The 22,262-nt window shown below is 48.8% G+C and overlaps 1 protein-coding gene across 3 annotated transcripts in view; it reads left to right on the plus strand.

The window, feature by feature from the left end:
• Positions 1–22,262, plus strand: part of NFATC2 (nuclear factor of activated T cells 2) — a 171,783-nt gene that overhangs the window by 143,824 nt on the left and 5,697 nt on the right. Inside the window, exon 10 of one of the 3 annotated variants that reach the window (XM_008013972.3) lies at positions 16,421–16,508. The exons of the other annotated variants lie outside the window; for them this stretch is intronic. Coding sequence (XP_008012163.1) covers positions 16,421–16,464 — 44 coding nt within the window. The 3' untranslated portion in view covers positions 16,465–16,508. The remainder of the gene's footprint in view (positions 1–16,420; positions 16,509–22,262) is intronic. 3 annotated transcript variants of the gene reach the window in all.

Genomic DNA, 22,262 nt, shown 5'->3' on the forward strand with positions numbered 1-22,262 from the left:
TCTGTTCCGGTTGGGGCTGTGTTTCCGGCTGTGTGTATGCATGATGAGCCTCGCCCACCCCTCAGCTGTGAGGGGAGGCTGACACGCGGCTGTGCTGAGGCTTTCTTGCCTCTAAACCTTTGCCCATGCCTTAACCACCACCTGGAAATCCATCCCTGCTCTCCTGTGACTTTTTTTTTTTTTTTTAAGACAGAGTCTCGCTTTGTTGCCCATGCTAGAGTGCAGTGGCACAATCTCTGCAAGCTCTGCCTCCTGGGTTCAATCGATTCTCCTGCCTCAGCCTCCCAAGTAGCTGGGATTGCAGGTGTACGCCACCTCACCTGGCTAATTTTTGTATTTTTAGTAGAGATGGGGTTTTGCCATGTTGACCAGGCTGGTCTCGAACTGACATCAGGTGATCCACCCACCTCGGCCTCCCAAAGTGCTGGGATTACAGGCGTGAGCCACCGTGCCGGGCTCTCTGCTGTGACTTTCGAAACCTGGCCAGCGTTCCAAGGCCCTGACAATGTCCCCGCTCTGCACCTGAAGGGTTTCTCGCTTGCCTTGAAGTCCTGGAAATGAACATGGTCTCTTTCAGCTGTTTCTGTTTGTTTATTTTTCTCCCTTGCTCACGTTCGAGTCTCCGGGTGGTGAGGACAAATGCTATGACTTGTCCGCACTGCTGACTGCTCCTGGGCTGGCTTTGCACATGGGAAGCCCTAGACAACATTTGCTGATGTCCACCCTTTGCTCAAAGACCTGGCTCAGCTTCCTGCACAAAAGATGCTCGCCCAATATTTGTGGAATCGAATGAATAACCAGGCATGAAATAGAGAACCGAGACTGCCTGGGTTTAAAATGATTTAAAACTATTTGTCATAAAAGAATAATAATAATAATAGCAGCTCATGCTTAGATGTTTACTGTTTACCAAACATTCTTGTAAGACTTTGCTGCATTAGCTCAGTTAACCCTCACAGCAGCCCCATCAGGCATTTTATAGATGAGGAAAGTAGGCCGGGGAGGTTAAGTAACTGGTCCAAAGCAAGTGAGTACATTTGTATATGTTCTTTTTTCTTTTTAATTATAAATTTTTTATTTAATATTTTTGGAGGGGACAGGGTCTTGCCCTGTTACCGAGGCTGCAGTGCACTGGTGCCATCATGGCTCACTGCAGCCTTGAACTCCTAGGCTCAAGCAATCTTCCCAACTCAGCCTCCGGGGTAGCTGGGACTATAGGCGTGCACCACCACTCCTGGCTGTTTCTTCTTAATTTTGGAAAGACAGGATTTCACTATGTTGCCCAGGCTCATCTTGAGCTCCTGGCCTGAAGCAGTCCTCCCAGCTCAGTCTCCCAAAGTGCTAGGATTACAGTATGCGTCACCACACCCCGCCTCTTTAGGTTTTTTGGAAAAAAGATGCTATATGTTTTTTGGGGAGTTCAGGAGTGCAAATAAAAACCTCTGGCAACTGCTAACAAGACTTGCCAGTGAATAAACCCTGAGGAGGCAGACTGTCCTGGACCAGGAATCACGCTGTTATCTCCTGTCAGCAGGATGGCTTTGGAACTCAGGGCCCTCTCAGTGCCACACAGTCCAGCCGCAGAGAGCATAGTGGATCGACAGAGGCAGATGCTTGGGGGACTCCACAGGCCAGGCCAGGGCATGACCTCAAAAATGTGCTGGCCACTGGGCCCGTGAGAAAATCGATTTCTCACCTCCAACCAGCAGCGCTGCCCAGCACCGGGTCATCCTGCAGTTGTTGTGACAGCAAACCCGAGTGCCATGGAAAGGATTGTGAAACCCAGGAGCTGGCTGCCTGGACAGCAGGATACTGTGCTCAGCTCCATGTGCTGGGGGCGGGGCGGGGGTGCCCGAGATCGGTGGGGCTGGGTGGGGGGCGGGGGTGCACCTCATCCTGTGTTTCTTCTCCTCCCGTGCTCCTTGTTGTTCTGTTGTGCTTGGCACCAGCTTGTTTTGGACACAGAAGCATTCCTTTTGCAGGGAGACCCGCGAGATCGCACCCCCTTTGCATGCCAATTGTCTGGCCCAGCTGGCATGCACCCCTGTTCTGAGGGCTGCGTTCCAACTCCCTCCTCCTCCCGAAGATAGCATCCCCGTGGACCCAGCTGGCAGAGAGTATGAGGTGGCCAGGGACGCCCAGGAATGCCCAGGAATTGGGCATGTGAGCCGGCCAGGGCTTCCCTCTCTAAACAGCAGCAGTGTTTGCATCCTGGCCTGGCCAGGGTGCTCCAGACCGGGCCAGCGGGGCCTCCCTCCTGCTGTGGTTACAGGCTGTTTCTGGGGGTGGAAAACAGAAACCAGCTCTGTGTTTTCCAGGCTGCCAGGGTTCTGAGAAATTCATGCCTCAGCCCAGGAACTGGAACTCCCTGCTCCTGCCCACCCCCTGGCCCGTTTGGAGAAGGGGGCAGCAGCTCTCAGCATGCTGGTTTCCTGTTCTGTTCTGATTAGGGAGAAGGTTCTGAGGATGGCCTTGTGACTCAGAATGCAGATGGCTTGGCTCCATCTAAGAGGGCCACCCCTTTTGGTCACAGGCCCCTTCCCCAGTCCAATCACCCCCAGCTGTGTGATGCCAGAGTGTGCCAGTCATGGGGGCTCACCCCAGAATGGGCTCTGGCCAGGCCTATCCTGGAAAGAATGTCCTGAATTCAAACTAGATCTTACAGCCCTTGGTTTCTTCTTATCAGAGTTCTTAGCTGTTCAGGGTCCCTTCTGTGAGGCTGGAAGGGGAGCTGGAAGGAAATCAATCAAGTAAATTCCTACTGGGTGGGTGTGACAAATGGGGTTAGGGCCCCCTCCTGTGGGGTCCTTGAATTTCAAAGAGGGGCTCGCTCACCCTTATGGGGCTCTTAATAGTGATGTTTTCTCACTGAGGTTGGGACCTCTGTTTTGGAAAGTTTGGCATCCTGGCCCAAATTTCTTGCACTTTAGTCAGTTCCACTCAACACATCTGCAGAGTGCCTACTGTGTGCCAGGCAGAAAACAAGTCAAAGAGCATTGCTTCGGGCCAAGTGCGGTGGCTCACACCCAGAATTTCAGCACTTTGGGAGGCCAAGGCAGGTGGATCACTTGAGGTCAGGAGTGCAAGACCTGCCCGGCCAACATGGTGAAACCTTGTCTCCACTAAAATTACAAAAATTACCTGTGTGTGGTGACACACGCCTGTAATCCCAGCTACTCGGGAGGCTGGGGCAGGAGAATCGCTTGAACCTGGGAGGCAGAGGTTGCAGTGAACCGAGATCGTGCCACTGCACACCAGCCTGGGAGAAACAGCAAGACTCCGTCTCAAAAAAAAAAAAAAAAAAAAAAAAAAAGACAATTGCATTGTTTCAGGACCTTGCACTGTGGTTTGTAGTGTGGCCAGGTGTAGTTATACTCTGTGTGCGGTGGAGGGTGGTAGGGCATGGATGAAGAACACTGGGGCTAGTATGGGCAGGAGAAATAATTAGGTTTAATCAGGTCCTCCTTGAATTTCAGTGGTTAACTCAGGTCACTTTAGGCTGAAGAAAAGCTTCTGTCTTTACTATTAAATGAAACGTTATCAGGAAGGCAGGAATCCAGGGTAGGCCCTGGAGCCAGAACTTCTGGATGTAAAGCATTGCTTGGCCACGTGCTGGCTGTGTAACTCTGATTGAGGCCCTTCGCCTCACTGAGCCTTGATTTACTGAACTGCAAAATGAGATAAATCATGATAACATTTACCTCATGGGTCATTGTGAACATTGGGTGGGTTAGTACATGTAGACTGCTTAGAACAAGGCCTGGCACAGAGTAAATACCCAGTAGATACCAAATACCACCACTGCCACCACTATCATTATTACCATCACCATTGTCATCTATCAACACCTGTTCCCAGTCAGGTAAATTGGTAGGTGCTGGGTGAATGAAGTGAGGTTCTTGCTCTGTGGTTCTTACGGTCTAATAAGAAAGAAGAAGGAACACCAGGAAGAAATAGATTTCAGCTGGTGACACATGCCATGAAGAAAAGAAACAGGGTGCTGGGGGAGAGAAGACTTTAGACAGGGGTCATCAAGGAAGGCCTCTCTGAGAGGTGACACTCCTGCCCTAAGTGTGTTAGAATGCTCTCTAGATGTGCCAGGATGTGCAAAAATACCAGCTTTTATATGGTGGGTGCAAAGGAGACCTGTCTCCTTTTGTCTTCCTTCTCTCCAAATAATCCTTTCCCCACCGCCTTCCTTCCTCCCTCCTTCATTACCTTCTTTCTTCTCTCTGCTTCCCTTTCTCGCCCTCTCTTCCTTTCCTTTAAATAATAAATTGCTTTTATTAAATGCATATAAATATGTTTAAAATATATGACAACACAAACACATACTGTGTACTTACCCCTCCCCCTAACCTTAAAGAACAATAGGATAGTCATTTCCTCTGAGCTCTTCTGTGTAGAAAATGTTTTCTGGCAAATCTTTCAGTTACATTTTTCTAAAAGATGACTTTAAAAAAACAAACAGTTTTCCCCTGATATTGTTATCACACCTAAAAATGAAGAATTCTTTAATATTATCAAACTCAATGTTCAAATTCTCAATTGTCTCAGAAATGTCCTAATATTTCTTTTTTTTCTTTGAGACGGAGTCTCGCTCTGTCGCCCAGGCTGGAGGGCAATGGCGCCATCTCGGCTCACTGCAAGCTCCACCTCCTGGATTCACGCCATTCTCCTGCCTTAGCCTCCCGGGTAGCTGGGACTACAGGCGCCCGCCACCTGGCTCATTTTTTGTATTTTTAGTAGAGACGGGGTTTCACCATGTTAGCCAGGATGGTCTCAATCTCCTGACTTTGTGATCCGTTCGCCTCGGCCTCCCATAGTGCTGGGATTACAGGCATGAGCCACCGCGCCCGGCCATATTTCTTTTTTTTAAAGTTTGTTTGACTCTGGACTCAAGGAGGGACCAGATATTGTGGTTGTTTGAAATGTCTTTTCAGTTTCTTTCATTTGCTCATACCCCACATTCATCTGTTCTCTTTGCCATCTTTGTACTGAAGAAACCAGTTTTTCCTGTAGAATTTTCTGTAGTCTAGGTTTTGCAGGTTGCAGTCCCATGCTGTTGTCTGATGCGTGGCTGTGTCCTTGGTGTTTCCTGTAAGTTGGCAGTCAAATCTGGAGGCTTAATCCAATTCAGCTTCAATGCTTTTGGCAGGACTGTCCCATCAGTGTGGCGTGTTCCTCCATCAGGAGGCAGGTGGGTCTGGTCGGCTCATCTCTGATGTTCACAGCCATGATGCTCAGTGATTCTGGATACAATTTCCAACACATCCTCTTCATTCACACCTTAGCATAATTGCTACCCTGAATTTTGTGTTTGCCACTTCCTTTTCATTTTCTTTGTATATTTCACTCATTGTCTTTGCGTTAGCTGTAATTCTTTCCTTTTCTCTGCTGCATAATATTCCATGGTAAAGCCTATTTACCCATTCTGCTGATGGTAGGCATTTGATTGTTTCCGGATTTTTCCTCTTTCTGGCTACAGGACTTTCTGTAGGGTTATACTGACAAGCGGAGTTGCTCGGTTACAGGTTGTACACACTTCCAACTTTAGCAGACGATACCAAATTGTCTTCTGAAGCAGTTGTACCAGTTTACACTCCCATCAGCAACACGTGTAATTCATTGCTCTACAACCTCACAAAGTTTGATACTGTCAGATAGTTAAATTTTTTCACTTAGCTGGTACACGTAAAATGGTATCTTTCAATGAACAGAAAATATTCATGTGGTTAAATTTATTTTCTGAAAGGTGTGAGTTTTCTGGGTGTAGTTTAGGATGATGTGTCATCAGGTCACTCAGGAGCTTGTTAGAAATGCAAATTTCCACCTCCACCCTAGTCCTGCTGAATTAGAAACGCTGCCGCTGGGGCCCACAGTCTGTGCTTTTACAAGCTTTCCAGCTGATTCAGAGGTTCCTGCCAGTTTAAAGCAGTGGGTCAGAAAATCTTTCTCTACCTTGATGTCACAAAGAGATTCTCTTCTAGTGTCTTCCAAACTCATTGCAGTCTTACCTTGTACCCTTGGGTCAGTAATCCACCTGGAGTTGATTTTTGTGACCAGTATGAGGGAAGGTTCTAATTTCACTGTTTGTTGTATGGATAACTAGTTATCAGCAGCCATCTATTCAGAAGATGTCATCTGTTGGTGTTATAACTATCTTTCCCATATAAGTGTTGGCCTCTTGCTGGGCTCTGGCTTTGTTGCATAAGTCAGTTTTTGGCTGTGTCTAGCCAATAACATGCTGTCTTTTTTATGAAATAATTGGCTATATATGTAGGGGTATGATACATACTGTCTTTATTGCAACAGCTCTGTAGAAATGCTTAATTTCTGGCAGGTCTAGTCCCAGCTTGTTGTCCCTCAGAAGCATCTTGGCTGTTTGTGGCCTCTGGAGCCAGCTTGTCGGGTGCCGCAGTCACACTGAATTTGAAATCTTGTTTATATTCTTGAATCTGTAGCTCAATGGGGGATAAATGAACATTGTATTGATTTTTTTTTTTTTTTTTAATTTTATGTGACAGAGTCTTGCTCTGTCACGCAGGCTGGAGTGCAGTGGCGTGATCTCAGCTCACTTCGACCTCTGCCTCCTGGGTTCAAGTGATTCTCCTGTCTCAGCCTCCTGAGTAGCTAGAACTATAGGTGCATGCCACCATGCCCAGCTAATTTTTTTTTTTTTTCTGAAGACAGTCTTACGCTGTTGGCTGGAGTGCAATGGCGTGTTCTCAGCTTAATGCAGCCTCCGCTTCCTGGGTTCATGGGATTCTCCTGCCTCAGCCTCCCGAGTAGCTGGGATTACAGGCACACACCGCCACACCTGACAGATTTTTTGTATTTTTAGTAGAGATGGAGTTTCACTATGTTGGCCAGGCTGGTCTTGAACTCCTGACCTCAAGTGATCTGCCCGCCTTGGCCTCCCAAAGTGCTGGGATTATAGGCGTGAGCCACCACACCTGGCCAGTACTGAATTTTTATGGTGTTTTTCAAAGCCTGCTAAAAGTCATCTTTCATACTAGAAATAAAGAGCCACTTCTCATGAGGCTCACTGTCCTTCCCAGCTTACTGACCCTGCTGCATGGGTTTGAAATGCTTGAGAAACTGGCTTTGGCCCTGTGGTCCACCTCTCCCTCCCCATGGACACTCAGTGGCCTGAGCGGATGGATGCCCAGGGTTGGGCCACGGAAGGCTTTAGTTAGAAGGCTGGGCCTCCTATCTCTAAATGGCTCAGGTTTCCTGAGGAGCTGCTGCTCTTCAAACCTGCTCCTGCTACAGTCTTTTCATGGGCAATTTCTAGCTATGTCCTAGTTGGCATATGAAATAAGCTGGGGATGGAGATATTCACAAATGGAGAAACAATTTCTCCTTCTTTAATTGGACCAAGTGGAAAATGAAGGCTTAGGGTTCCAGACTCCACAGTTCTCGTCCTGACCCTGTTTGCTCAGCAGTTGAATAAGCCTACCAAATGCCAAGCACGGGGCTGGGTGCCCTAGGGGCTGTGGGCCTCTGCAACTTTGGGGCCAGGATTTCACTAGTTAGATGGGGAGATGGGGTGCCAGGCAGGAGTGCAGCATGAGCAAGAGCTCAGAGGCACTGTCTCCTCCTTTGTGACCATGAAACGTGATCCCCAGTTTCCTTGGAATCTGTCTACAGAGCTGAGGACTATAGCACCTGATGTCCACAAGATGAAGTCAGCACTGGGTTGCCAATACCGAGAAGCTATAGTTGGTTCATTTAAGTCCGTTCTTAAATCATTCATCCAACAGCCATTTACTGCTCACTGCTGGGGTAACACACTAAAGAGGCTCAAAGTCCTGGCCCTCCTAGAGCTTGTAGTTTAAACATATAAAGATGATAAAACCAGGCGTGCCAAGTGCTCTGTCAGAAGAGAAAGCAGACTGGGAGACAGGGCATGATGAGGTGGCATGGTGGCCTGCTTGCTGTTCCAGTAAGGGTAGCACCTCAAAGGAGGTGGCGTTTGAGAAGAGGTCTCATCAAGAGAGCCCTGCAAATGTCTAAGGCAAGAGCAGCAGCCTAGGTAGAGAGAACAGCAGGTGCAAAGGCCCTGGGGTATGAGCAGGCTTGATGTGATTAGTGTATAGTAAGGAAGACTGTGGACTAGGGGAGAGTGAGGGAGAGAAGCAGATCATCTTCAGTCTTAAAGGCCAAGTGGGATCCCTGGGTCCTGACAATGGGTGGGTGCTGGCAGGCGGCTAGGGAGAGTCGATCAGTGGATCCGGTGGCTAGAGAGAGTCTTTGTCGATGGAATTCCAATGAGGTGACTAGCAAGTGGGCATAACACCCAGGCTCCTGCTACCCTCGGGAGTGACCTGAATTTCCCTTTCAGACGACAGGCCCCGCTGTGGAACCAAGATGTTACACCCTCTCCAGAGAGGATGGCTGCAGATGCCCCTAGGCCCAAAGCCAGAGTCAGACTGATACCACAGGAAGGCCCGGGCTCCGTGAGGTCTAGAAACCCCAGTTGCTGGTGGGTTTATTGGAAGTGAGCCTACGTTTTCCCCTTCTGCCGGAGAACACTGCCAATGGAAGCAAGCTGGGGCACCTCCAGTCATTCCTCGCTGCAGCCCAGGCCTTGGCTTTAACTCTTGTAATACACCAGCACCATTTCACCTTTTAGATGTGTATCGGGCTTGGCATGGTGGTCCGGAGGGGGCCAAGCCGCTCTTTGCTTCTTAAATCTCAGTGTCTGCTCCCCGCCACAGGTTACCCAAAGCTAACAACGATGCCAACACTCTCGCCCCCATTTCTCTTTGTGTACCACGTGGGTGATTTCTACTGCCCAACCCTGATAAAAGCTAGGGTCTCCCAAGGGACCAGTGTTTGTGCTGAGCTGCATTCAGAGAAACAGATTCTTGTTGCCAGGTGGTAAGTGAAAACTAATTTCTATCTTCAGGTAGCCTGAGCCACACTGCTCTGCTACGTAATAGCTGCAGAGCCTGGGTTTGTTACTCCTCGGAGACTTGGTTTCATCATCTGTGTAATGGGGGCGGTCAGTACCTACTTCATGGGATGACTGTGAGGATTAAAAATATATATATGCAGGCTGGGCGTGGTGGCTCACACCTGTCATCCCAGCACTTTGGGAGGCCAAGGCCAGTGGATCACGTGATGTCAGGAATTTGAGACCAGCCTGGCCAACATGGTGAAATCCTGTCTCTACTAAAAATACAAACTTTAGCCGGGGGTGGTGACGGGTCCCTGTAATCCCAGCTACTCAGGAGGCTGAGGCAGGGGAATCGCTTGAACGTGGGAAGCGGAGGTTGCTGTGCTCTGGGAGACAGTTGAAAGCCAAACCTGATTGGAAAAAATCTGGGCAAGTCCTATCAATTAGGAGGTGGTGTTATTCTTTCGCCCATTCCTCCTTGAGATTTTTACTGAGCACCTACTATATGCTGGGTTCTGTCCTAGGTGCTGGGGATACAGCAGTAGACAAGAGAGATGAGGTCTCTGCCTTAACGAGGGTATTATCAACCAGTGAGGGGTTGGTGTTAAAATGTCACAGGTTTCAAGATACAGAGTTCTGTGATCTGATTCATGCTACTCCCTCCCAAAAAACCAGGACCACAGGAGCCATGCACAGCTGAAAGGCAGTGCCTGTGAAAGCTTGCCTGCGAGGCTGTGACCTATCTGATACTAAGCTTCTATGAACATGGCACATGCAAACAGACCTGCTGTGGGGCACAACAAGATGACATGTGTGAGGTCATGGCGCCTGCACACCTGCAGTTCCTTAGGAACTCAAGGTGAATGTGGCTGCCCGCCTCACATCTTCCTGAGTGGCATCTCCAGTCCCGAAGAGCAGCCTCTGGTACTGCTCTGTTGGCCTCGTTTTGCTTGTGGATCTGGGGTTTGAAAGGCGTCATTGGAGTCTAGTGGTGGAGGGTGGGTTGGGAGAGGACAAGGAGGATGCCTTACGGCCCCCAGAAGCTGATTTGCGGGACATGTCCTGTCTGGTGTTGCTTGGTCGGCGTCAGATGTATTTCTTTTCCTGGAGCTCAACTCGAGGCAGGTGGCTCCTCTTGCCATCTTGGGGCTTGGTGCCTTCCTGGCCACAAACTGATCTGCCAGTGACACACTCTCCTCGCAGTGAACCTCTTTTACTAGAAACCAGAGTCTCAGAGTCACCATGTCTACTCATCCCAAGAGCTGGGGACAGTTTGGCACGTGGTGTGGCATCTTTCTTGTAAGCCCCGAGGTCTTGCTCATAAAATGGCTGGTGGCGGGGTGCTTGTGAGTCTGCTGTCTGGGCTGGTTTCCGGAGGCCTCTGGTTTGCAGAGAGCGTCAGTGACTCACGCTACTCTGCAGATCGCCAGCCCAAAGCAGTCGGCACACACTAGGGTGCAGTGAGGCCTGGGAGGGGCCCCTCTCAGCAGGATGTGAAAACGCATCTCTGAGAGCATGGCTGATCTCAGCCCCGCCTACTCTGAAAATGCAGAAATAGCTTCCAAGGTGAAAGTGCTTTGGTGGAAGAGGGTGGACTGGCCGTCATCCATTCAGTCTGTTAACAAGCATCCTCTGTGTGGCGGCTGAGACACACTGCGGCTGCTAATAGAAACAGCTACCACTTTTGGTTATTTCTTAGCTTGGTATAATGCCATGTATATGCATTCCCATATTACAGATGAGAAAAACTGAGGCTCAAGGACTTAAAAGATTGGTTCTGATTCCCAAAACAAGTAATGTGGTGCAGAGTTCTTATGATGTGTCTTGCACGTTTGAAGAACTTTGCGTGCATTGACTCACTGATTCTCTCTAGAACTTTGTGTGCATTGACTCACTGATTCTCTCTCAAAATCCTTAGAAGCTGGGAATAGTTTTTGCCTACCTTTAACAGAGGACGCACAGGGAGGGTTAGGATTTGCCTCAAGTTCCATGAAAGGATGTGGCAGAGCTGGGATTTGGACCCCAGCCATCTGTGTGTCCCTGTGACTCTGACCCCAGGGTGTGAGCCCCTCGCCAGAACAGCTGAGAAAGGGAGGAGCTGTTGGCTGCAAGAAACAGAGATTTGAGCCTGATCATGGACAGACAAGCAGGATTCAGATGCAGAGGAAAAAGAGGGCCTCCTAGGCATCAGCCTAGGCATCAGCCAAGCAACACAATGTGGCGGGGGGGATATCACCATCTGCTCCTTGTTCAACCCCTGCCACGGACCAGCCATGGGATGCTGGACGTAAAATAGAGGGATGGATGCTTACTTGAACCTTGATGACTTCACTGGCCAGACGCCTACCTTGTGAGCATAGACCGAGGCTTTGGAGAGGAATGTATTTTGGAGACTGTATCAGTCAGCTCAGGCTGCATAACAAAATATCATAGACTGGGTGGCTTAAACAACAGAAATTTCTGTTCTCACAGTTCTAGAGGCTAGCAGTCCAAGACCAGGATTTTGGAGAATCCTGTCAAGATCAGGTTCTGGAGAGGACCTGCTTAGGTCCTGGCTTGCAGACAGTCACCTTTTCTCTCCCATTGTGTTCTCCTGTGAGACAATGAGACTGACCTCTGGTGGTGCTTCTTCTTAGGCCACTAATTCCATCATGAGGGCCCCACCTTCATGACCTCAGCAAGCCCTAATTATCTCCCAAAGGCCCCATCTCCAAATACCATCGCAGAGGGGGTTAGGGCTTCAATATAGGAATTTGGCTGGTGTGGTGGGGGTATAACTCAGTGTGTAGCAGGGACTGTATAGGTGAAAGGTTTGATCAAGGGACAAATCAGGAGTGAAGGTTCTGTCTGTGTATCCTGGGAGCTACTGTCTCTTAGGAACACCTGGTGCAGTGTCACCCATGAATACGGTCCTTGCTGGTCACTCCAGGTGGCCTTCGAGTTGATAGCAGTATGTGCAAGGGCCACGCCTGTGGATCTCACTTGGAGAAATTTAAGACAGAGCCTGGTCCCTGCTCGGATCTTGAGAAATTTCTTTGCAGGCAGCCTAGTGGCTTCTCTTGCCTGTGAATCTGGAAAGTATGGAGGGAGTATGGTTGACATCTCTTATGGGAAATCCAAGACTTAAAATACAAAAGATAGATCCAAAGGTTTGTGGAAGAAACTGTGACATGGCCAGGGATGCCTGCTTACAGGACGTGGGCCTGGGTTGGGCTTCGGGAGAATGTGGATGTGTTGGTGGGAGGGGGTGTCCCATGTTAGGGCTGTGCTGTGAGCTGGTCCTGGCATATGTGAGTAAACATAGAATGATCTGGAAGGTGAACTTACGGGAGGGTGAGATGGAGACTGGGCTGGAAGATTCAATAAATATCCAGTGAGTTCTTTCCTAGAATCAGGGGCCATGTTGGTATTTGAAGAAAGATCTTTATGAAACCAGGGGGTTTTGCACCTTCTCCCAGAAGAGGAGGAAATTTTACAAGTTAGGGTGGAAAGCTTTCTTACTGCTCCCAGCTGCTAATCCACCTGGGAGTGTCCGACTACCCACAATGCCATCTCTCATGGATAAGCAGAGACATATACTCAGATGGCTTAAAAGAAATGTTTGGTTAATTCCTCTCACCCCCAGAGGGGGTTTATGGTATATATCTTCCCCAAAAATCAGGTATTTATTTTATTATCTCATTTGTGATCACAGGCTGATTTGTGGGTTTGAATTACTGTTTGTTTCCTGTGCCTCAATTCAATATAATAAGTGCTTTTCTTTTGCCTTTTTTTTTTTTTTCCCAAAGGCAGCAAGTTATTTTGCAGGGCTTGCTCTCTTGGCTGATTTCTTAGCAGAGGGTTGGGGCTGAGGTGTTGATGAACTGGCTGAAGGACAAGGAAGTAAACTGTGGTTTGTTTAGAATGCTTTCCTGCCTGTGGTTGCTACTTTAGAAGCCGTGTGGTTGCTTGATAGGAGAGGTGCAGCTTAGTTGCATGTAATCAGAAGAAATTCTGCTGAATTGGAGAATAGAAATGGACTCTTCAGGCCCGAGTTCACACAGTTGGTTAGTCCTTCCTTGTCGGGTAGCTTAGTTTAGAGAAAGTTACCAATTGTTTCTCCATAGATTGTAAGTTGACGTGCAATCATTGCAGAAAAGCAGACAAAGGAGACGGTGGTAGCATGTTCTACACTGGCTAGGAGGGGACATCCGACTTGCATTGTAGAACCACAAAACTGGACATCCCTTAGACCAGTGCCTGATTCCCATTGGCTCCACCATGGAGATGCATGCAGGGTTTCCCTTAAATTCCATCCCATTGAAACCTGCATGCCTGTGATCTCAGAAGTCTGGGAAGCTAGTTGTATAATTTGTCAAGGAGACAGATTCTTGGGTCTGTACTTTTGTCTGTAAGGCTATTTGTTGACCCCTTGTGTTTTTATGAAAATTGTCACCATTGATTAAGCTCATCAGCGAACCACTTCTAATTTACATCCTAAACTAGCATCTAGTCCATAGGACCAGTGGGATGACTCACCAGTTTATGCCTGGGGGGTAAAAATGCAAGGCCACTGTCTAGATCTTAGGCTGGAACCTTGTATTAGGTTGGCACAAAAGTAATTGTGGTTTTTGAAGTACCCCTGTGTCTTTGCAAGGATTTGTAGATGACACTTAAGGACCATGCAGTAAATCTAAATACTGCCTTCTCTCTTGATGTCCCATCTCCATATTACTGACAACTGACCAGCACATTCACACGGATCAAAGGATTCAGCTCCCATTTAAACATGTAGGGAAACAGAATAGTGTTTTTGGTTATTGGAGTGGCCTCTTTTAGGCTGGTCTTTGTCTCTTTCTCTTCCATCTTCTTTAGGGGACCATATTGTGGGCTTAATAAACACAAGCCAATGAGCCAGCTATAGCATCTCAGAGTCTCGTTCTGTTGCCTAGGTTGGGGTACAGCGACACCATCTTGGCTCACTGTAACCTCCGCCTCCCAGGTAGCAGAGGTTACAGGCACCTGCCATCACGCCCAGCTAATTTTTGTATTTTTAGTAGAGACGGGATTTCACCATATTGGTCAGGCTGGTCTCGAACTCCTGACCTCAAGTGATCCACCCACCTCGGCCTCCCAAAGTGCTGGGATTACAGGCGTGAGCCACCGTGCCTGGCCTATAGCATCTCATTTAATCCTCACAGTGACTTTGCCAAGGAAGTGTTCTCTTCCCCGTCTTGTGGCTGAGGAAACTGAGGCTCAGGTACTGTTGAAGTGCTTGTGTTCCAAGAGCTTCTGATGTGAGTCTACATTTTAGCAGAGGCCCCAGGGCAGCGACAGGATCTTTCAAATTGGGGAAACCCTAGCCTAGGAGTAGTACCCATAGAGCTGGGGCCATATCTGGTCTCTACCCAATGCTAGGAGGCTGTTCCTGGACAAGTTGCCCCATCTTTCTCTGCCTTACTGACTTGACCTGAGAAATGGGACTCTCACCACCACCCCCAGAGATGTCTGTGAGGACGAAGGAAGGCAGAGCGAGCAGCCACCTGCGGAGGAGGGTGTTTGGGGGGGGTCTGGTCTCGAGTTGATTTCAGGCCTCAGTTGAATGAAGACAGGCCCTGCCTCTGTCTTCCACAAAGAAGCTGACAAAGAATGAAACTCCATGACTAAACAGGAAGCTGTGCCTCCGAATGCTGCAGACAGAGCCATCATGTGATGCTTTCTATTTCTCTGAGAAGGTGACAGAACAGGGCTTGGCTTCTCGAGTCCCCTGAGATAGTGCCATTGTGCCCTCCACCCCCATATTAACACTGGGCACCATGCAGTTTGGTGGTCAAAGGTTTGGAGAGAGAACTCATGTTCTGCCTGGATGGTCTGAAAAGCCTGGTCCCTGGGGTTCCAACTAGATTTGAACGACTTCTCCAAGGGTATGACTTCAGACCAGTGCATGACGCCTGAGATCCACTTAAGTGCTCCTTAAATGAGTAGATATGGATAAAGTGAAAATGTGTTGGTCATTGTCCACTGAGCAAAACAGGGAGTGGCATGCTCTAACATAAGTTCCAACAGGATCACCCTGCTGTATAGGGCCGGGGGTAGCAGCAGAGGTTGTTGGTTTCTGACTATCTGGGGGTAAATCCAGAAGCATGTATGGGATGTGTGCTGTGAACAAGGAGTCAGTCAGGGAACACACTTAGGTTGGCCTGACAAACTGGAAGGAGAGAATGTGTTTCCCACCATGGGAACAGGTGAGACAGGGGGAGGAGAGGAGGAGCAGGGGTGAGGATCTGGAGATTGGTTTTGGCCCTGTGAAGTTTGAGATGACCTGTGGGCAGGTAGATATTGCAATCTGAAGTTTAGGAGTGATGGTCTGGGTGAAAAATATTAATGTGGCCATCGTCAGGGTAGAGGTGGTATTTTAAGGCCCTAGTGAATTATCTGACAGTACTGTCTGCTCTTGGACTTGGAAGAAGTCAGTTTTGAGTGGAGACTGGGCAGTTTAGTGTGGGAGCTGCCTTAGGGCCACATCCACCTGGAAATGTTTGCTTTGGGAGATGGCCTGAGATGCATGGTCAGAAAAGGAGGAGAGATGAAGTGCTTCTTTTGCCCCAGGGCAGCAGTCGCCAACCCCAACTAGCCAATTCCTGTTGGAGCCCAACATTTGGAAATCCAGGCCTCTAACTGCACAAGCGCTAAAAGGATCTCATTTATTGAGCGTTCTGTCGCCCTTGAAGATGAGATTTCAGGGAGCTTACGCCTCTACTTGAAAAAGCATCCTAGTTTACTTGACATTTCTAATAAGGCTGCATTATTCCCTGTAAGAAATTGGACTCAGAAAATATTTCTAAATCAGGCATTTGGAATGGACTTGGGTATTTCAATTGGGCCATTGAAAGGGGATTGGGAAGACAGGTGTTTTGAAAGCCACAGGCATTGTACAGACGTAGAGAGGGGTTTATTTACAATAGACTCCCCAGGTCTCATTCTCTTCAAGTGCCTTTGTTGGTCTGATAGGGCAGGAGCTTTTTTCCATTGTTGACAAAAAACAGGAAGAAAATGTGCAGTTTTGTGAATTTCCCTGACCACTGAGGTGATATCACTAGTAAGAAGGAAACTAGGGCCCAGTTTAGTGTCTGTAGATGCCTGAAGGCAGATAACAGTTGAGTAGATCTTTAATGAAATTCTAATTTTCCTTTGACTGCAGCAGAAACTGGCTTTTTAATTTTCTCTTTGTAGTTGGCCATGATTTGAAACCCCACAGCAGCCCTTCTGTCCAGCTTGAACACACTCCCCTTGATCCCGCACCCCACATAATGTAATGCACTTTGCACAGAGTCCCTCATCTCCATGATTATTACCCTAGGGTTGGGTTACTTCTGGCACAAATGCGAAGATGTTGCAGAATTTTGGCTTGAACTACAGCCAAAGGGTTAAGTTCCCTCCTGGGCTTGGATGATATTGGCATGAGTTGGAAGCGTAAGAGAGATCAAAGGTGATTTTTTTTTTCTTCTCAAAAATGATTTTGCAAATCTTTTTCAGAGCTGATAGACACACACCTTAGCTGGATACAAAACATATTATGAAACAGAATGACTGTGATCTTTGATCCGAGAAATCAAAGTTAAAGGTAATTGATATCTTCTGCTTCTCCTTTTGTTTTCCAGCTGTGTGTTTCCTTAACTTGAATTTTTTAAGTATAAGAAAACTTGACAAGCTGAAGGCCCTCTCTTCTCATTCTCCTGCTCTTAAGGGCTAGACCCCTCCACTCTCCACTTCGGAAGTGGACACTCCTGGGGACCTCCCTGAGAATCTCAGGGTTGGGCGGGAGAAGGGGGGATGAGGCCCCGGTAACTTGCATGCTCCCCGATTCCAGGGCTGGCCTGCATGGAAAAATGCAGCACCGTCTTTGGAGCCTGCTCCTTTTTGGTTTTGCACACTTGGTTGTGGGTGTCCAGTTAAATGAGGCTCTCCATCCGTGGCGGGTGTTCTGCACTGGGGAACAGCAGAGTGGGCAGGGAGGTCAGAAAACCTACCTAGGAAGCCCCGCCCTGTGCTTAGGGCACTTCCAATCCTGATTCCCTCAGCTCAAGGTTTCAGCTCCTCCCGAGGGCTTCCTTGTTGTGGCTTTTGAAGTCGCATGATTTTGCTACTTGGTTTCTGGATTTGAAATCAGCCCCTTGAACTGCTTCCCAGGGTGCTCGGCTGAGCCCCTCACCCAACAGATGCACCTTGCTGGGCCTCCACAGAAGAGCCTGGCAGCTAAGAAGACCCTACCGTGCAAGTTTCAGGAGGCCCTGGGGTGTGAAGTCCAGATGAGACATTGAGGAAGGTTGCAATACCTCTCTGTGCCTCAGCTTCTTAGATGCTGTTGCTGTTATTTAATCTTCTCCATATTCTAATTGGAATAAACCAGTACACACAGTGCCCAGACCATCTTAGAGCTTATATTAGCACACCCAGGGGAGCTGACACTTCGGAAGCACGATTGCCAGAGGATGGGGCCTGCTGAGATGAACCCCTACTTCCCTGTGGCCGAAGGAAGCCCTGGGGGGAGGGGCACATTCTCCAACCATCTGCCACTCGGCCTCAGGACTTCACGTCTGAGGAATCAGGATAAAAATGCAAGTAAAGTATCAGGGCTGAGGTTGTAAGCCCCTCAGGGAACTTGTCGAAGGGCGGTGCCCTTTTAATGTGTGTCTTGGGCTTGGGGACTTTGGCAAGCCAGCGGCTCAGGCCTGTGGCTGACTCTGTAGCTCTGACCAGTATGACCTGGGAGGGGATTTACTGCTGCTGCCTCACTCTTCAGACCCCACCCACAGTTTCCAGCTACAGTCCTAGTAAGGGTTTTATGTTCTTTTCACTGAGCCTCACTCAAGTATGGCCAGGTTTCTCTGGAGAAGATGAACACTGGGAAGTTACTTAGTAAGTGCAAAGCAGAGGTCTGGGAGAGCTCTCTCTCAAGTAACAGGCCTTTTCAGTTTTGAGACGTCAGAGGGGAAGAGCCCGGCACGGTGGCTCACGCCTGTAATCCCAGCACTTTGGGAGGCCAAGGCAAGGTCAGGAGTTTGAGACCAGCCTGGCCAACATGGTGAAACCCCGTCTCTCTACTAAAACCCTGCATGGTGGCAGGTTCCTGTAACCTCAGCTACGCTACTTAGGAAGTTGAGGCAGGAGAATTGCTTGAACCTGGAGGCAGAGATTGCAGTGAGCTGAGATAGCACCACTGCACTCCAGCCTGGGTGACAGAGGGAGACTCAAAAAAAAGTCACGGGAAGGCTCAAGACCAGCAGGCCTGGTTGCTCAGGGAACTTACCTCTTGGCCTTCAGAGTCGCTTCCCCTGAGGACAGTTAGGACCAAAGGCAGAAGAGCACAGAGAGGACTTCATGTGCTTTCAGCTTCACGCATCCTGACCCGAGCATGTGGGGGGGTCATGGGAGTGAATTCAGCAAGGCACTGCAAGGCAGAGAAAACAGTCAGTGGTGACTGGGGGTGGTGCCTTGGGCCCCCTCTTGGCTGTCAGATTCTTTGATTTGGCCTGGAGAATGCGGCCCTCTCGATTCCCATTCCAAGCCTGAGGAGTGTCTTTCTGGCCATGGCTTTGTGGCTGGGCCCAGGCTCTCGTGGGCACTCACGTGGTCTCACCAGATTTTAGAAAACATGCTTGAGGTTTGAGCGAGAAGCAGGACCCAACCTATCCGCTCCTTCCTGTTGCTGCTTTCTCAGGGGATTCAGTTCCAAAGTCAGCAGTCAAAGGGAAAGGGCCTAGAGTGAAATTCACCCTTGAAAGTCCTTTAAATTGCACCTGAAGTATTCATACATCTGTGTTGTTTTCCTCATGTAATCTTGAGCAGCCATCCTGCTGCAAACTGAAGTCTGGGAACCTCTGAGCTCTGGCAAAGGAAGGGAGGAGAAAGTAGATGCAGGTGCCTGGGCCCGGGCCTTTTAGCAAAACAGAAAACTCCTAGGGCAGAATGGGATCTAACTTAGCTTTTAGAAATCCAGTAAGAGGCACTAGCTTCCCCAGATTGCCACCCTCAAAAAGCAGGCAAAGAGAACACCCTGCTTTTTCTTCTTTGCCATTAGCATATATATACTAGGAGCTGACAAACTACAGTGCTTGGGTCAATCCTGGCCCCCAGCCCGTTTTGGCAAATGAAGTTTTACTGGAACACATCTATGCCCATTTGCTTACTGTCTACGGCAGCTGTTATGCTACACTGGCAGTGCTTAGTAAGTAAGAAAGAGCCCACAAAGCTGACAATAATATCTGGCTCTTTGTGGACCCCTGGTATATCATCTTTTTATGTCTGTAGCCATTTTTATTAGAATACTAATATCCTTCTTACTGAGTGGAAACACCTCTTTATAAATGACTTTGTCATATATACTGAAAATGTTACACTATGTTTTGTGCGTAATTTTTATGTACTTAAGATCAGTTCACTTTTTCGTCTCCAGTTTCAGGCTTAGTAGTCACCCTGAGATCATTCTCCATCAGCCTTTTCAGCAGGACACCTCTCTGTAAGGATGATCAGAGGTCAAGAGCACTGTGGCAGACTCACAACTGCTGGCCTCAATTCTGTTCTGAGAAAGGGACGCTTTCTCCAGCAGAGCACTTGCCTTCATCACACGGCCTCTCTCTGCTGGCTAGGCAGAGTCTACTGTAGCCTTCCCCTGACTTCACGCAAATGACACAGAGGATTCTGGGATCCCCAAAAGAACGAGGATCAATACTGTACAAGTTAATTAAATGGGCCCTGAGTTCAAATCCCAATCCCCCGTCACCTGCTAGAGTGTTGGTCTGCCTGTCTATTTCCCTATCTATAAAATGGGGATAATATTACTAGGAGCAGTGTGAGAATTAAATAATAGTCCCTGGCACTGTATAGGACCTGGCACACAGCTCTCAGGAAATGTGAATGGCTGGTATTCTTTTGTAGAGAAAGGCTCCAAACAAGTAACAGATCAGCAACCCATTTGTCAATCGAATGAAAAAGGAAAATCAGCTTCCTTAAACCAAGGGACCTAGGCTGATGGTGCAGGGTCCTTGGGGTGGGCTAATGCAAGCATTAAGCACCTGCTGTCTGCATGGTGCCATGCGTGAGTAGAGCTACTTGAAAATTCAGTACCTGCTTTTGGAGGGAGTGAGGGCACTATGGCAGGAATGTGGGGCAGCTTCCAGGAAGGGGCAGCATTGGACAGGGGTAAGCACTGCACCTGGCCCCATTTGGGAACAGGTAGGAGGAGAGGTACAGTTGCTGGCCTAGGGTAGATTATTGGAGGTCTAAAGTGCTGATGGCAATGATACAGGAGAGTGGTTCAGCACCCAAACCTCAGAGGCCGACTTGGGGAGGCCAGTCCTGGCTGTGACCTGAAGTTTCCCAATCCCTTTCTAAGCTGCTGTGTTCTGTTCATAAATACATGTTGAGTACTTCCCATGCACCAAAGCATCATCTAAGGGATATGAGGGGAAGGAGAGCATCAACACAGCAGGGGATAGTGAGGAGACGGGAGTGCGACTGGGCCAAGGGTGGCCACCAAGGGGGGCTTTGCCAAGGAGACTGAGCCTTGGGTGATGTGAGTGAGGAGGAAAAGCATTAGACTGGGGAAAGCATGGTGCTACCCAGAGGAGCAGCGTGAGGAAGGTGACACAAGAGGAGAGAACAGGGCTGAGTCGGGGACAGACAGAGACCAGGAGAAATGGCATGGTGAAAGGGCACTGGGGTTCCCCTGCACCCTGGTACTCGAGTCTGCAAATGTGGGGCCTCCCTGTGGACTCTGCGTGAAGTGGTTGAGACGAGACCCTCTCTCAGAACTTAAAGCCCAATGTGGCTCTATTCTGTCACCACCACCTAGCAGGCATTTCTGTTCTAGAACTTTCTCCGTATTGGTAGTCAGGGGAGCGGGCGCCGAGATTTCAGAAGGAGGCGGTTCCTACCCAGAGAGGTTTGGGCGGGAGTTGAACTCAGGGCCCCCTCACCACCCCCAAATAGCAAGACGGTCTAAGTGCATAGGGTTACTGGATTTTCCAGATGCAACTCTTCACTTCTACCTGAAAGTAGCTCCCAGAAAGCAGGACCATTTCCATCCAAGGGGAGGGAAACACGCTTCTGTCTGCTTGAAAGTTTCCCTACTTCCGGTCCCCTGCCCTAGCCCTGTGTTCTGAGAAGGGAAACAGCCCTTCCAGAGGGCTTTGGTGCCAGTGTCTCTGCCTACCAGCTATTTTTAGAAAGCTGAGGCTGTGGAAAGTTTTCATTAAGGATCCACTCCTCTCACTTCCTAGGTTGAGAAAACAGGAAGCCCTTTGGAATCCGGGCTTTGAAAAGCTTCACATGAAGCTGCCCCGACCCCACCTGCCCTGGGCATTCAGCTTTCGCTACATAAGAGTCCTGCCCAGCATGGTCAGCTCGTCACCCCTGCAGGAAGCACTGAGGGTCCGGGCTGACAGTCTTTATGCAGCTTCTGGTTTAGGGCCCCTGGGAGTCAGCTGTTACCAGGTACACAGTAGATGCCCAACTAGTGCTGGTTAGCTAAATATATGAATTTGTCCTCTACATTCCTATTAGTGAATCCATTTCCACATGTTGGAAAAGTTATACATAATGTATGTATTTCGAATACATATCTAATATGTATATACTGGTCTACAAACCAACACTGGCTGTACACTGGGCACTGTGATCTTTACTTACATTATCTCATCCAAGCACCTCAGCAACCTGGGAGGTAATATTTTTAGATGCAATGTACAGATGAGGAAACTGAGGCACAGAGTGGTTATGTCACCAAGGCAAGGTTCACCAAGCAAGGAAGTGGCAGAGGTGGAATTCTAACCCTGGCTGGCTCTGGAACCTGACCTCTCACGCCCATGCTTGTGGCATGCCTGACGTTCTGGCACAAAACAAAGCCGATGGTTGCAAAGCACAGAATTCAGAGTCTAACATGAAGCGTAGGGATTTTACTGACCATCCCAGCCACTAGCCACTGAACACCAGGCACTGTGCTGGGCGCTATCACGTATGTGAATGGTTAGCATCCTCACAACAGCCTGAAAAGATATGTGCTATGAGTCCCACTTTACAGTTGAGCAAATTGAGGCACGGAGAGGTAACGTCATACAGCCAGAGAAGGAGCTGAGAATCAAACCCGGTTCATTCAGCTCTTTGCATTCCCCCGCCTCTCACTGTTATGGAGGTTGCAGACCATCTGGGCAGGGGTTTTCCAGGGAAAAGCACCCTGAACCTAGGAGGACCCAGCTTTGACCATGAAGAGACTTTGGGCAACTCTGAACATTTAACCCTCAGTGACAATGTAACTTAAGCCTAAGGTGAGAAAAGGAAGTAGGAGGAGGTGTGGGAAGAATTCAGTGTCAGAACCAGG

This window comes from Chlorocebus sabaeus, chromosome 2 (assembly GCF_047675955.1).
Source record: "Chlorocebus sabaeus isolate Y175 chromosome 2, mChlSab1.0.hap1, whole genome shotgun sequence".
Classification (NCBI taxonomy): Eukaryota; Metazoa; Chordata; class Mammalia; order Primates; family Cercopithecidae; genus Chlorocebus; species Chlorocebus sabaeus.